Genomic DNA, 16,696 nt, shown 5'->3' with positions numbered 1-16,696 from the left:
TTACTCTAGTAGGGAGATGCAGGGCATATAAAAACACAAAACCGTAGGAAAACAAGTTTCTCCTATCAAATCATGTTCTATAACCTTCTGAAAAGAAAAATTAGTATCCTGAGGATATGGCATGATCAGGCTAAGAGATCCTGCAGAGTTGAATGCTGAAAACGTCATGTGTCAGGCTTCTTTCACCCACTCCTCCCCCTCTCAGAACAAGTAGAGATCCATATATTGAGAAATAACACCAGAGGACTGGAGATTTAACATAATGTACAGCTTTTTGTACAAACTGATGAATGTTCTTTACAGAAAACCCATTTCAATTGAATGATAAAATGGGAATCTGAAAAGAAACGTTAATGGTTTAAATGAACTATGAATCAAGACACAAAGATTAGTTTTTAAAATATATTTACACAAAAAGTATACCAATAGCTTTACCTGCAAGTAGGCAGGAAAGGTTTCTTCAAGTTTATTTTTCTTTTTTCTGTAACGCTTTTTTATTTTCTCAGTACTTTCAGAAGCTGGGGTAGACTCCTCAACTGGAGTGTCTGGCAGCTGTTCTGTCCAACCTAAAAAGTAACATTCAAGCACAAATAAATAAAATACTCGGTATCTTGCTCTAAAGGTACAGTGGCAGCATACCTAACGTATCTTGCTACCTATCTGGTTGCATGGGTTTATTGAATGTCAGTCCACATGTGAAAGGCTTTTATCTAGCCAGCTGTGAACTGCCACCTGATCATCTGGGCTCTGACAGGAACAAATACCATACGTGATACTAGTCACATTGCTACCTTGTTGTACCGCACTGGCTGAAGACAGACCTTTAACTTTCGTATCTCCAAGCCACCTAAGAATTTGGTAATTTGGGAGAAATTACAGGTGCCATCCAACCAGATATTTCAAAGATAATTCCACTGAAGTAGTATCTTCAAAATCATCAATGTTGAGTTACATTTTACACATATAATTTTTCTCCGATTAAAAGCAAAAAGCTTTTTTTTTTAAATCCGAGAAAGGACTGTCGTATAAATAACGAACAGGCTAGAAAAAGAAATCTATAAGGAAGCCATTCAAGAAAAATTACACATTTATTCAGCTATCATATTCCAAAGTGGCACTGTTTTTTCTAATAAACACAAAAGTACACAGTGGTCATCAATCATTCAGTATATTTCAACAGACCAGGGAAAACACTGCAGGTAAAAGCAGAATTTTTTAAGCCCTGCTACTTCTGACTTGCCAAAGCTAATTACATGAAGTTAATGACCCTAGGAAGTTATTTAAGAAACTATATTATTGGGTAGTAAAATCAGCTATGCTTTGTACTGTAGTGATCTCTTGTACCATATTCAGAGGACAGCAAGTAGAATAAGGCTCACCAACACTGTGACCTCTGCATTGTTTGAGAGTGGGCTTTTGCAAAGAAAGGGGGTGAAACATGACAAGAGTAGCAAAAAACTTGGTAAGGCTGATGAGTACTGGCAGCTGAGAAGCAGGCTCTCAGCAAGTTACAATGATTTAAAACATACAAAGATTTTTCTGAGCTATTTTTTTCTTAACAAGCAATTGTGCCTGAGCAGACAAAAAGCAGCTCAAACTTTTAACTGAAGAATACTTGTTTAAGAATACTGCTTTTTAACAATAAGCATTGTACTGTTACCCAGAATGGGGAATTAACTTCTTAGCCATTTTTTTTTTTACTTAAAGGAGCAGATCCCTATAGAAATGAAAAACTTTAAAGCAAAATTTTCAGCACTACCTGAAACAACGTAGTATACTACACTGAAATAGTATTTACAAAGAACAAAAAACAAGCTGTAACACTAATATTAAAGAGAAAGCAAGCACTACATCTGAATAGGGGACCTAGCTAAAATACTGGGTTGCACTGATAAAAGAAACATTTCTTGGCTTCAAAAAATAGTTCTACAAATGCAAGCAAGGACAATATTTAACTATTAGTTTTTAATACTGCCTGGATGCTGTAGTAAAGATCCAGTCTCCACCATGTTGTACAAATACATAGCAAGAGACTGATCTGGCTCTAGAAAGGTTAAAAACACAGTAGCTAAACAGACAGGAGAGAATAATAGGAGAAATCAAAGGCCAGAGCTTTCTAACTGAGATAATCAGCCAACCTTTAGAAGCAGCTGCCTCCTTCTGCTGACTTCATAGGAAACAGGCTCTGAACTAAACATATACCACATCTCACCTTAATAATACCTCAATGTTTTCTAGGTTTTCTAGATAGTATGAACAAATCCAGATGGATGAAATAATTTAGTCCAATCACACACAGCAAGCAAGAAAATTTGACTTCTTGTTAGGTGCCCAATCTACTGAATACTACAGTGCCAGAGGCATTAAAATGGCTTTGCTATGAGAAGAGAGACCAAACAGAGTAGGATTCTTCAGCCCTGGAAAAGACAACAACTGATGGGGGAACATAACACACATCTAGAAAATCTTTCTGTATTACAAATTAATATGGAATGATTTTTAAAAAATCATCTTTCATAACATAAAATGCAAGGGTAGCTTATGAAACTCTCAGATATCCAGTTTAAAATAAGAAGGAATTATTTCTTTGGGCAACAATAGTATATCGTTGAACTCACTGATGTAGGATTTTCCAGAGCATAAAGAGATACATAAAAATATCAAGACACATTTGTGGAACATGGAACACTGGTGAATATTAAAACTGATGGTCCAGAAGACACATCTGGATCAGGACTACATCTGGAAGAAGGTGTATCAGAAAGAGGATTGCTCTAACCTTACCTCATTTCTTACACTTCTTTCTGTCTTTTACTGGTCAAAGCTAGGCTAAACAGAGCTCTGACACAATACAGCAGTCCTTATAATCCTCACTATTTACCTCCCACAATAGCCCATTGTTTCATGGGCTCTGCTGAAATCATAAGTATGTAGGAATGAGTATTTTCAGTTGAATTAATAAAGCCACCATGACAAACACAAAAAAACTTTTTACTTTGTAGCACTTCTCTGGAAAGAATTGTATGCTGATGAGTTGCATTATTTTTATTGCAATAAGCATGAACAAAAATTTAAAAACAGGTTTCTGCACTTACCTTCATCTCTGCCAGGCAACTGCTCAGAAACAGATCCAGAAGAATCTTTCCTGGAGAGAGACCTTTTAGTCTTCCCCTGCCCCGTACGACTTCTCTGACGTACCATAAATCCACCAATACCTAACAAGGAAGCAAAAATTCAGTATATTGATTAAAACTATGTTTGGTAGTAAGAACGAGAGGCAAGATTATTCTGCATGTAAAGGGGACTACTGCACCTGTACAGGTCTAAGAATGAATCGGAGATACTTGAGGAGTTTTCATTCAGAGTTTTACGAAACATTTCTGAATTTTAATGTCTCGGTGGGTATATATGTAATTATCAAAAAGGATCAGAATTTTAGGACTGTAAAACATCCACAAGAAGTTCAAACCCGGCAACTTTCAGATATTGGTTTTCCCCTCCCTTGGCTGATGAATTGCTAGAATTAGAAGTCAATCTACTAAATGAAACCTATTAAAGAACCTTAAAGGACCATAAAAAAACTCTACAAATTGCTCTAGAAAGCCCACCACTCCAGATGACAGTACTAGAGAAGGACATATCACAAAATAAAGAGATAATTAATCAACATCATACTGCCTGAAATTCCGGAATCCTTCACTAGAGAGTGACTTCAGTGCTCCTGATCCTTTACAGTTGGTGTGTATGTATGTACATGCATCAGATTCAGGATTGTTTCATTTTTCAGGGAAACTGTTGGCTGCAGAAAACTAATAGATGGCTGCTCAACTCATGATCCAAAACCACTCCGAGCAAATGAAACTCTCTTCTCTTGAGGACCCAGCAGTGGAAATAAATGGCTTGTTGAGGTACATTACTTGTAGAGAAAAAGGATATCTCTGTTAAGTGATGTGGGTTTGTACCACCATCTCCCCAGGGTGGGCCCATGATGGAAAGCAATATACACATGGGCGTGACCTGCTGAGACAGGGCTCTTACTCAGCAGTGTGGGAAATGACATGGGGAGGGTAAAAGGTGGTAGAGATCTGTTTAGCTACTTAGAGAGAAGCAAGAGAAACTGGACCATGTTGTAACTTCTGCTTCCTTTCCTTCCTTCACTGTATTCCTTGCCTTCACCTCCTCAATCATTTCATTGCCTCTGTTCTCCTCCCTGTCTTCATAATCAGAGGATATGGCCCCAAGCAGGATGGGTGTGACTGGCAAAAACAGTATTTGTGACTGCGAAGACTACAATCAACTTCTTATCCACAGTAGTGGGAGGCTGCATAATGAAACACAAAACCCACACAACACAGATTCCGAGACATACCAAGGTATGTGATACAGGGGCTCTTCAAAAAGCTAGGTGGTGCCTCATTATCTAGGGTTCAGTTTATTGGGTGCTTATTATCTTGGGTTCAGTTTAACCCTAATGAATCAGAGCTACTTCCTACAGAGTCACCTAGGTACCTCTAGCTTTTTCTGCCTGGAGACAGCTCAAGTGTTTCTGCACCGAGGACACACAGTTAATGCACAGTCAAGATAATTAAGAGTCGACTGCACTAATAAATTAAAATAACTGAATTCATCCAATAACTGAATTCATTAAAATTCACTGCCAGAAATCATCTGGAAATATTTAGTAGATTACTCCTATCAAGTATTTCAGAAAATAAATAAGGTACCTGCAAAAAGTTCTCTGAAGTTCAGATATTGCCAGATATATATACATACATACATACATACACACACACAAACTGGCCTTCATCAATTATATAAATATAGTACATTTTCCTATCAAGTTAAGGATCAATACAAGGTATAGATTTGAACTACTAACCAATAATCGACAGCATACTAAGAACAGGCATACTGCTGAGCAGCAACCTTTGGAAATGTATTTTGATAAGCGGACTAAAAATTATTTTAAACGGGAACAGGGGGGGAAAAAAATCTAAAATCAACAATTAGCAGTAGAATACTTCAGAATTCCATACTGTTTTCTAAGTTTTTTTTTAATTATAAGAGAAAAAGTGTTAAAACAAACAAGGGACACACAATCATATGAATTATTGTATCCTACCAGGCCTATATGGTTTTCGCTTCCTTTTTTTAATCCCATCAGCTCCTTCTGCCACTTTGGTTTCATCATCCACAGCTTCCCGTTCTGGGCTGGAATCTGATTTTCCATCACAATCCATAAGATCACCTTCTGCAGAAAAGAGGCAATGGTAATTTTAACCGCAAAAGGGAAAGAAGGTGTTTTTCCAAAATTTCTACATCTGACTGATTTCTGAGAAACTGATTGAGAATGACAGATTTCTCAAAAGAGTGATAGATACTCATACTCCCTAAACACTTTTGGGAAACCCACCCTATCTATACACAAAGACCCAGTACATACACACATTTCCTGTGAGATGATGTCTACACAAAACCAGAGAATAAATGCTATAGTTACTATATGTGAATCTGAAAAATTTTTTTGGCGCCCCTTTCAGAAGCCCATGTTATCGCATTTTCTGAGTGTCTGAGCAATTTCTAGCCATACATCAAGGAATATGGATACAATTTAACAATATATACTTCTTTTTGTTTACTGTCCTCCTAAGTTTTGTTTGTTAAGGCTTTTTTTTAATTGAGAAGACAGACTGAAAAACTGCAGCCTGAACTTCGAAGGTAATGTATAATGACTCTTAGTTTGGAGGGTTCTTGACTTGAAGCTGCGTGACTGACTGTCCTGGTTTTGGCTGGGATAGAGTTAATTTTCTTCACAGTAGCTGGGGTAGTGCTGTGTTTTGGGGTTTATGAGAAGAATGTTGATAACACACTGATGTTTTAGTTGTTGCTAAGTGGTGCTTTCGCTAGTCAAGGACTTTTCAGCTTCCCATGCTCTGCCAGGCACACAAGAAGCTGGGAGGGAGCACAGCTGGGACAGCTGACCCCAACTGACCAAAGGGATAATTCCATACCATGACGTCATGCTCAGCATACAAAGCTGGGGGAAGAAGAAGGAAGGGGGGACATTCAGAGTGATGGCGTTTGTCTTCCCAAGTAATCGTTACATGTGATGGAGCCCTGCTTTCCTGGAGATGGCTGAACACCTGCCTGCCGACGGGAAGTAGTGAATGAATTCCTTGTTTTGCTTTGCTTGCACACGCAGGTTTTGCTTTACCTATTGAACTGTCTTTATCTCAACCCACGAGTTTTCTCACTTTTACCCTTCTGATTCTCTCCCCCATCCCACTGTAGGGGGGAGTGAGCAAGCAGCTGTGTGGTGTTCAGCTGCCTGCCGGGTTAAACCACGACACTGACTGAAAGCACACTTATCTATGCAGAGGAGTTTGACTTACATAGTAGAAAATTCAGCCCAAAGGAATTACTCAGCCTTGAAGATGAAGACTGTAATTTCGAGTTTGAGTTTATATTCTGTGGGAAAGCAGGGTAGAAACAGACGTAAAGTATGATGGCATTAAAAAGCCTCTGGTGTTGAAGAGAGAGTGAGTTAATTCTGTTTCTGATATCCCCAAAACGTCAATATAATAATGACCTTATATCTTCATTGTATTTAAAGCTTTTGAAGCATGTTAAATACACTCTCGCCTCTGAAAAGATATTAGAATCCCTGCTTTGGATTTAGGTATAATTTATTATACCTACATAATTTAGGTATAATTCTATATGGTCTAAACCCACATACAGTTATAAGAGGGAGAAATTCTGTTATAACAGACAGAGCTGGACTCTTTCATACCACTTCTGCTGTGGCAGAACTACAACCCTTGCTATTCCACAAGCTGGGTCATGGACCAGACTTTCCCATCGATGAAGACTTTTCTGAGTTCTAGCAACAAAGCTGGTGGCTTGGCCAAGGCAGTCGCCACTAACCACCACAGCCAATTCCCTCCTCCCCTTAAGAGCATGGCTGAGCCCTCTTTGAAATGTGTCCACTTCTGGCAAAAGAGAAACCTGCTTGAGTGCTAACGTGTCCTGCTACACAAAGCAGTATGCTGAATGCTAAACCCCACAGTGGTCCTTCCCATTTACTTACAAAGCATAGCTCTACAAATAGTAGCTGAAAAGCCACATTAAGCCTACCAAAGCTCAAGCCCCCACAAAGTGAGCTGAACTTTCAAGTGGAGTCTAAAATGTGGAACACACGATGAAATGCCGAACCTGATGAAAGCCTATAGATGAGATGGCAACAAAATTACCACAAGCTCAGTTTTCTCAGATACAGCCTCTTTTTTCCACCTGGAACTTTAGAGTCAAAGTAAGGGTTATTCCTGTTTGCCTGGAATTACTAAACTATGTTGCTCCAATCAAAGCCGTGGCACAGCTTTATTCATCCTGACGCTCATACAAAAATTTCAGACGTTCAGAGAACAGGCACTGATCCACTCTACAGAGCACATGTAGAGCTTCCAGGAAATCCAGCCTACCTACTATGTATATGCTGTGCTGTTACTATCACAGAGATGAATGTGCTCTAACTCTCAAAAAGGCAATGAAAAGTGATCAGAACTGAAATTAAAGTCTGGAAGGTTTGGCTCTCCCTTTCATACTCTGCTATTACATTTATATATCCTGTTATCTAATTGAAAAGGGATACCTATAAAAGCCAACAAGCAGATAATGAAGTTAGACAAAGTTATATGGAAAACAGGCACATGTTTGTAAAAGTAAAGATGATTAACCACTGAAAAAGAACAACAAGTGAAGTGGATAAAGATGATTAACCACTGAAAAAGAACAAGTGAAGTGGTTAATTCTCTACCTTCAAAGCAAAATCTTCTCTATGCCTTCAAACCAAAATCAAAAAGCTTTTTTGCTTTCAACAACCCACCTGATGGACTATATGAAAGTATGAGATGAAATTTAAGAGTCAGTGTAATTCTAGGATAATGTACCAAACCCCATGAATACTGAAGGAAATGAAAGACAAACAACTAGTTAGCTGTTTTAAAGGTTATAAACAAATAAAGAGAAGCTAGTATAAAAAAAATGCATTTCTAGTCAACAGCAGACAGTAAGAACGTGCTAATCAAACAACGGGAACAAAACTTGTATCAACAAGTTAACACCGAAACTGCATTGATGGTTAAACTACCCAGTTATTTCAAGTACACTCTCTGTATCTAAAAAAAGCTTCTTATGACATTTAATCTGATTAACAACGAGGCAATGTTGCATAAACAGAAAGCACTTTAGATTGTGGTGAGGTGGGGTGCCTATGTTCCTCTGTTCCTCTCCTAACAGACACCTGCATGACTAATGTAATGACTTTCACACCTGCCATTTAAGTAAGCCTTTCCCCAGGCTATGGATTAACACCTCTTCTACCAACACACTTATCAGGATGTACAGCCAAACCATGGCAAAGGGGACAGGAGAATGCTACTGCACCATGCTGGCTGCTGTTTCTAGTGTTGAAGAGCAGGGATTTGAAGAGTGGGGCTGGCTGCTCCTACATGCTTTTCCCACTCTCATCTCCAACCTTTGGTCTCCTCTGGCTGCGGCTGCTGTGCTTGCTCAGCTGTGAGGGAAGCAGATACGACAAGTACTGCTGGCCCTGGGACGCATGGATCTTTGCTCCATGTCTAGACTTGTGGTGGAAGGAGCTCTCCCAAGGGCTTTTACCGTTGTCTGAAATGTCATCCCCATACACAGGGATGTGTTTAAATAGGCAAGCATTAGCCCAGACCCCTTCATCTCTTATCAGCCTTGGAGGCCACAAAAACAGTGTTAAGCCTTCCCCTCCCTCCATACTACAAGTATACCCCATCCTGGAACCCAAAATCCTTCAGTAGGACCGTACATACAGTGTTATGTACTTGAACTAGAGGAACATCCAGAATTCACTTCCAAACTCAAATTCTGTCTTAATCCTACTTTGGAGATGAGGACAAACAAAATGCTCATTTCGTCTACGGAAATACAAGGAATTTTTTTTTTTTTGCTCGGATTCTCAGGTCAGCCCACCTTATTTCTTTCAGAAAAAAGAAGTACTTTCAGCAAAGAGCTTTTTACTCCACTTTCCCCCTTGTTTTAAATACCAGCTTTACAGTGATCTAGACGTTGCTTTGTTGAGACAATGTTACCACTTTCAAACAGTGTTTGCACTAAATTTGAGAGCCTCAAATACACTTGTGCTCGGTGAGTGAACAATATTTACCCTTGAGTAACTCAAGGATTAGACAAAAAGGCAACTTGTATTTCCAGTGTTGCCAGCCTTAGAAAGGTGAGTTTCCTATACGATGGATGACCCATACAAGAAAAATCCCTGAAATGGACAACAACGAGCCGTGACTATTGTTCAAGTAATTTCCATAAAGCATTCTGTACAGAACATAAGACTATGAGTATAATAAAAACTCCCAGGGATATCTGCAATACACATGTGTACTGCAACACTCCAAGATACAACACACGCCAAAAGTAGACTGCTACCTCTACTGTCATCCATCTCCCCATCTCTTGAGTGTTCTGACTGGGCATCTGGGGGTGTCTGAAGCACAGCCACACTGTTCTGATTTATAATCTTCAGTTTAAGCTTTGGTTTCGTCCGTTTTCTTCTCGGTACTGTAACAGTTAGGCTCTGTAACTGAGACATGCCGGATTCTGTCAAGCAGACTCCATCCTGGGTGTATGTCTTCGGTGGGTCTATAAAAGTTAAATGAATCATAACAGCAATATAAAGCTCTTTAATTTACAAGTCTTAGATTTTCAGGAATAGCACTTTTAAGAGTTAATAATCCACATGTATGGAGCTGATTCATGAGTGAGGAAATTGGTATAAATAAAACACAGATATCTAATACTGTCATGAGTGAGGAAATTGGTATAAATAAAACAGAGATATCTGATACTGTTTTATACATTACAGTTACAGCTTTATAATTTAGAGTCTGATGTCAAATCCAGCAACAATCCATTATATTGCTACAAAACAATGTACGTCAAGGACTCATTAGAAAGAACGATTTGATTATGGAAACTGGTGCCTTGCAGGGTATTTCTGTATCCCTGGCACTCACAGAAAACTGTGCAAGTCTTACTTTGCTTATCAGCCAAGGCCCTCATCCATCCCTCAGCACTGTACCTTCATCATATTCATAGCCAAAAGCCTCCCAAAACTCTTGCTAACTCAGGCAAGTTATGAGCCCTATTTTACAGGCAGACGAAAACCAATTTCTATCAAGTAGGCTGCTCAAGATCAAACTGGAAATCGCGGGTAGAACCCAAGTCTCCCAAGACCTGCAAGACCGCTTCTTCCTCAAGCTGTTACATGACAATTGAGTCTACCAATAAATTCTAACATTCCTTAATTCACCATCTAGAAAGGCGCCGTCACCTGTGCTGGGGCCCTGCAAGTAGAGGTTTGGGAACTTCCAGGGAATTACCAAATAATGAAGAGGCTGCAATGATGCTTTTGCTCTTTGGAGCCAATCAAATAATGATTTGATAACACAGTTTTTGAAAACATATAAACATCATAACTTTTGTTCCCTTTCACCAAAAATATTTTATTATGTAACATCTCACACCTCAAAACACAGCTGGTTCTGAACACAATTCTTCCCAGATGACTGGTTTTTTACATTGAACTAAAAAAGCGTGTTTGCTTTAAAAAAATCGCATACTCTTTTTCAGATTGAAGATTCAAAGGGAGACCCTTCTCTCAGAACTACATTTGTGCGGTATCAAATGGAAAATATTCTGACATGATGGAAGCTGTCCTAACATGATGGAAGCTGTTAGGTACTATCATTATAAAAAGTGACTTGTGAGTAGGCTTGTCAAGATTATAAATTCCTAGCACAAACCAGACAAATACAGAAAAGTTGCGTCCTCCTACAGCTTGAGCCTGTAAACATTTGTGTACATGCTTGACTCAGCCCCACTGTGCTATCACCGCTAATATTAAGGCAAGCAACTAAGTTTGCAGGATCAAAGCATAATTTAAAGTAATTATTATAGTGCAGGTATGGCAGGCAAAGGAGAAGAAAGAAGAGAGAATGAGAAAAAAAAAATGAAAAGCATGCTGCAGTAACTGAAGGATAGTTAATGCTGTGTGTTATAAAATCATAGAAAAAGGAATTTTTTTCTCATGTAAAAATATACCCTTAAATATGCTAAATGATCAAAAATTAAGCATTTACATTCTTTACCTAGTTCTTTTGATTTTGAAATAATCTGAGCTCCAACTGATGAATCACAACAGTCCAAAGAAGGCACTGAAAAATATAAGGAAAATAATTTCAACTTTTAAAAATGGTGACTTGATTTAAACTGAAACTATCAGTTAATTTTCCTTCAAACAGTTCTATTTAACTCCCTAATTTATACTGTTGGCAACATTCACTAGCACCTTTAAAATAAAGTGCTTTTCAGTGCCACAGAAGATGTAACTACAAAACAATCCTGATGCAAACTGAAGTTCTCCAACTTCCCAGAGCCAAGAATGGCATTGGAACGGCACTGAACTCGATGGTAAATGATCTCCTTCTACTGGACCAAGGGCAAATGAATATACTGGATCCACTGAATTGGAAAGTAAGCTCTACGCTAGTCATGACGTCCAGGTTTTGCTGACCTAAGCATGAAGGAGGGGAGGGGTTTCAAAATTGGGTATCGACCGCTGCCGTATTTCCCCAAGGAGGGGCAGGCAGACTCTGACAGCTTTACACACAAGATTCCAGCTGTGTCTATGCTGTCAGGTCTCTTATACAACACATATGAGAAACAAAATAAGGCTGATATATCTGGGAACAGATGAGACATGACTTGTTGAAGTTAGATAGGGTAATTCTTATTCAAGATAAGAATATCGATAAATGGAACAGCAGAAACTCAATTTAAAAACCACAGCTTGTGCGCTTCAGGGAAGCACTGCAACAGTGTGCCTGAACAAATAATGATCAAAATGTCCTACAACACTAGGCTACTCTTGTTGTGGACAGAAATGCTCTTCCCTTCTGCCTTAATTACAATAACTGTAGTCACACTTCACTAACCTGTGATGTGCAGACTAGACTTTTAATATTAGTAGTGACTTTACAGAGATTATGTAGACAGAGTAAGTAAAGTGAAAATTAGAAGCTTCTATCTCATGAACACTGAGAACTAGAATCAGAAGACCTGTTAGTTTGGCATGGTTAGCATTACCATATAGTCAAGCTTATCCACACTTTTTTCCTTTTTTGCCTAGAAATCTTATCCATGCTGAATTTAAGACTCAGACAAACATCTGGAGTATCTACTTTGCATCTGCCACACAAGATGAGACCACTGAGGCAAAGCTCATGTGGGAGGTTCAGTGTTTCTCAGACATGTCAGACCACTGCACGTGTGCTGCTGCTGACCATCTCACACACAATATCAGAGTCGGAGGCAAGACCAGGAGAAGTACAAAAGCTTCCAAGTAACACTTAAACTCTTTGCTAAATACAATAATTAATACAAAATCTAGAGGATGCTTTCTAAGCATATAAAAAAATGTAAGGAAAGTGAAAGTCTGTCTTCAAAAACTATAGTCCTTTAGAAGTTTTATGTAAGGTGTAATTAGTAAATGAAAGTAGCCTGTGAGAATTACTGAAAAACTGATACACAGGAGTGGAAGGAAAAGACAAGGAAGAAAAGTAATTGAAAATGAGATTTTGAAAGAGACATTGAGCTGGAGGGAAACAAAAAAACATGGGACAAGCTGCAGGATGGAAGATACTCAAAAGCACTGAACTGAGACAACAGAAAAAAGGCAGATTGTAAGAAATACTCAAAGTGGAATAAGATGTCATCTGTTCATTTAATTGGTTATAATTTCCAAGATGTTTTAAGACAGAGATAGCAATTATTGAATTGGAATCTAAGGTAAACAAAAATTCAGAGAGACAGCTGTGAATGGGAATTTGAAATCCTTATTTAAAAGTCAAACAACAGGGAGCATTCTTCTGGTCCAGGTCAGACTGCGAACAACTTTAGCTTTGGAGACTGAATAGAGTTGAAATAGTCAAATAAATAAGCTGATAGTGACAGAGGTGAGGCCTTCAGAGACTAACTCTCAAAAGCTGCACAAAAAACCAGTGTTTTAAGACAGTATCAAACAGACTTCCAGAAAAGGAGCTGATTAGAGTGCCGATTAAGGATTAAAATCAATAAAATGGATAACAGACAAACAGAGTACTGTTAGAGAAAGACTGTTCAAGGTGGAAAAAAAATAAAAATTGAACAAAAAAGTGCTTTCTGAGGCACTTAGCTGAAGTTTAACCAAAATTGTTACGCTTATTTGCAAAAGGGTTTAAACATGCTGAATCACATACAGGATTTAGTAGCTTCAATTGAAAACAAGTAATTGCACAGAATACAATACGATGGAAGAATCACAGTTTCATAAAGAAAGGGAGTTGACATTTGTAAGGCTGTAATAGAAAAGAACAATTCTAGAAATAAATTAAATCAGCATAAGGGACAGAGCAAAATGGTTAATGTAGAAACATAACACTAACAGAGCACTATTGGATGCCTGCATAACTGTGTGCATGATGCAGGGATTTCTTTGTAAATACAGTAACTTACAAGAACATAAGAGTTGACACAGTACACATGCTAAATAATAAAAAAATTCAAGAGTTAATTTTTTAACTTATAGTATTATGTTGCTTTTGTATCCTGTATTTGTAAACCACATAGAATTAAGTTTCAGAACGAAGAAAAATTTAACTCAGTTTCATGAAAATTGTACAAAGAGCCTCCCAGCCATAATATGTGTATCACTGGCAGTATTGAGCATCTCTGAATTAGTAAGTGATACGAACTCCTCACTGCCTCTGTGGGCATGCTTACTTGAGCCACAAGAGGAATACATGCACATGGGCAGGTACCAGAAACTGCTACCAGATCAGTTGTAACTAGCTAAAGAAAACCAGGCAGAGCTGGTCCCTTTGCCTCCTGCAGAGAAAGAAAAACAGCACTAAGGAGGAGGAAGCTGGAGTATGTGGATGGAGAGAGAGGACAGGAGTAAGTGAAGAGGGGATGAAATCTGCAGATGGCGCATATGACATACAAGGGCAAATGACAGAAAGGCAGAAGTGATGGCTAGATGGTCGAGAATTCCTTGTCTAGGAGTGAATGTAGATGAGAGATGCACACATCTTTCCTGAATGTGCAGGAATTACAGCACAGAGGAAGAACTGCTGCTACCTAGAGCAGCTGCTAGTCATTATAATATTCAAGCAATCTAAATTAGAAAAAAATTTTCTACAAGGCACAGCAATACACTGGGGGACATATGTTATAACTTGAGACCATCCTAAAAGGAACCTGATGAAACACTGATCAGAGATGATTATTTCAAAAGAATCTAATAATGAAAGTTTATGGTATACTGCTTTGGAGCAAATATTACCACATTCTGGCTTTTGATATTTATGTACGTTCAAGAAGAAAAAAATTATTTCTCTTTTATTTCTGTTTCCTGAAGAAGGTAACTTTCTAAGATTATCAGATATGCATCTGATATTCTTAAGATGAGACAGGGAAGAGCTCTTAAGCTTTCTATTTTCTGAAGCAAGAAAAATGGAAGCTCTTTCTCAATACCTACATGATAGAAGTATTTACTCTTTACCAACAGTAAACCTGCAATGTATTGGTAATTTACTAGGTTGAGGGGCTCCTGCTTCGTCTAGAAAGAAAGTAGTTCAAAAGCTTGTAATAATACTTGCAACACATCTGTGACACATCAAATGGAAAGAGCAAGAACCATCCCAATAAGAATCCCACAATATGGTACATTTTAAGAGCTTTCTACTGTTAACTAACATTTGTTTCTTTAAGTTTATCAAATGCTTATTGTTCTCACCTTGAAACAAAAAAATTATAGAAAATTTTCAAAGGAGTTGTAGAAGAATTAAGGAAAGACCCAAACATTTAATATAAAAGTACATGCAAGTATTTCTATGAACATGCATCAGATGACGTATTCAGACATGCAACTCTGCAAATGTACACGTGTTAAAGAGGTATTATACATACTGAGTCAAAACATGAAAGAATAAGATAAACTTGTTTTATAAAAAAAAGGTGAAAAAAACCTGCAAAGAAAGCTTGGGAACTCCCTAACAGGTCTTGCAGGATTGGTTCCTATTCCTCCTAAGATAAATCTAAGCAACACAACTTCATGAAAGTGTGCAGGAAGGACTAACTCAGGGGCCAGCTTATGCCTGGAAGAGAAACATCTCTGATACCATCTTGTGAAGTTGTTCCATCTCACATATTATGGGCTTTAATTTCTCTAAAAGGTAGCTCTGCCAGCTTGAAAGAGAAAGAAGAGGCAGTATTTTCTTACTGCCCAAAAGCTTATTATCAAAATAAACAAAAATCTGTGTTATATCTGCAAGTTTCTTGGTTTTCCCACTTACAAAACCTCTTTTTTAATTTGTGAAAGCAGATCTCCAAAATGAAGTGGCTTGTAGAAATATGTAAGCATAAGTCATTCTTCTAATAGTGATAAAAGTGGGATACTTGGAAGTGTTCCACAACCATGTGTAGTTGATAAGGGAGTATATAAACCTCCAAGGTCACTTCAGTAAGTTACAATTATTGCCACGCTGTTATGAGGACACACCAGTGTAATGCTCTATTGAACTTTTCTTGGCAGACCTCTCGAACACATGCCTCATGATACCTTCAGTCCTGATCAGGAAAGCCAATCTTACTGACATCTTCTTGGTGAATACGAATATTTCTTTTAACAGTTGCTTAGGTCTTGTACCTTCCTCCTACCATACTCTCATGATACCCCAAGAAAGGGTTAATGTGAATACTTTAACATCTATTCCTCTAGGTATAGGTGTCAACGCTCTGTTAAAGTAGCAGACCGAAGCAGAAACTCCCCTGAGTTGACATGCAGAGAAAACAGACCTGGGATACCACCCTTGTAGCAAGACCATAAATCATGTAATAGGCCAATCTAATTGCTGACAGGCCACTCACAATAACATTAACCAGTACCACCCCACAGAACCAGATGCTGTAGCTGTGCTTAAAGAGAAAACGGCAGTAACCTCAGCTCCTGAAGTACCGCTGCTATAGAACTACGTAAAACGACTAATGAGGAAGTTCGTATATATATCCACTGATAACATGCGCGGAGAAAAGCAAAGTTCATCAGAAAGAACTATACATTTTAACAAGAAAGTGATGGCTCCCGAGCAGGAAAGTATGGCAAATTTTTTTAAAGACTGCAGCTAGAGAGGGAAGCACTGGTCTTAAATACTGGGAGAGCTGAGCGAGTGGCATTAATAAAACATGAGGGAGGAGGGGAAAAATGCTTCTAGGGACTGTTGTTACAGTTACTGCTGCTGCAGACAGCCTCAAAGTACTGAAATATAGAAAGTTTTTCTGCTTAGAATTGATTTTCAGATTCTTCTGCAGTTAAGAACTTCAGAGAACTGGGCTTTCTTCCTTCCACTTGACAAAGTGAGATGTCTTTTACCCTTTCAATACCAAATGCTTTTAGTCATTTACCCAAATTATCTTCAATAAATCTATCCAGAATTCTCTCTGCTAGGTTTTCTTTGGCCTTGCAGCCAATCAACAGAGGGTGTGAAAGAGCTGAGGACGCTTCCAGAAGGGCCCTTAAAATAAACATGAAAAAATC

At 38.3% G+C, this 16,696-nt stretch overlaps 1 protein-coding gene across 1 annotated transcript in view; it reads right to left on the bottom strand.

Moving 5' to 3' along the window:
* Nucleotides 1–16,696, bottom strand: part of LOC104084400 (histone-lysine N-methyltransferase 2C-like) — a gene marked incomplete at its 3' end in the record, with an annotated part of 117,587 nt that overhangs the window by 45,072 nt on the left and 55,819 nt on the right. Inside the window, 5 exon segments of the mRNA XM_009588230.1 lie at nt 436–566; nt 3,096–3,215; nt 5,123–5,251; nt 9,490–9,702; nt 11,211–11,276. Coding sequence (XP_009586525.1) covers nt 436–566; nt 3,096–3,215; nt 5,123–5,251; nt 9,490–9,702; nt 11,211–11,276 — 659 coding nt within the window.

Source organism: Fulmarus glacialis, unplaced genomic scaffold (assembly GCF_000690835.1).
Source record: "Fulmarus glacialis isolate BGI_N327 unplaced genomic scaffold, ASM69083v1 scaffold7022, whole genome shotgun sequence".
NCBI lineage: Eukaryota > Metazoa > Chordata > Aves > Procellariiformes > Procellariidae > Fulmarus > Fulmarus glacialis.
The sequence above is the reverse complement of the archived record's forward strand: the minus strand, read 5'-3'. Positions and strand labels throughout refer to the sequence as shown.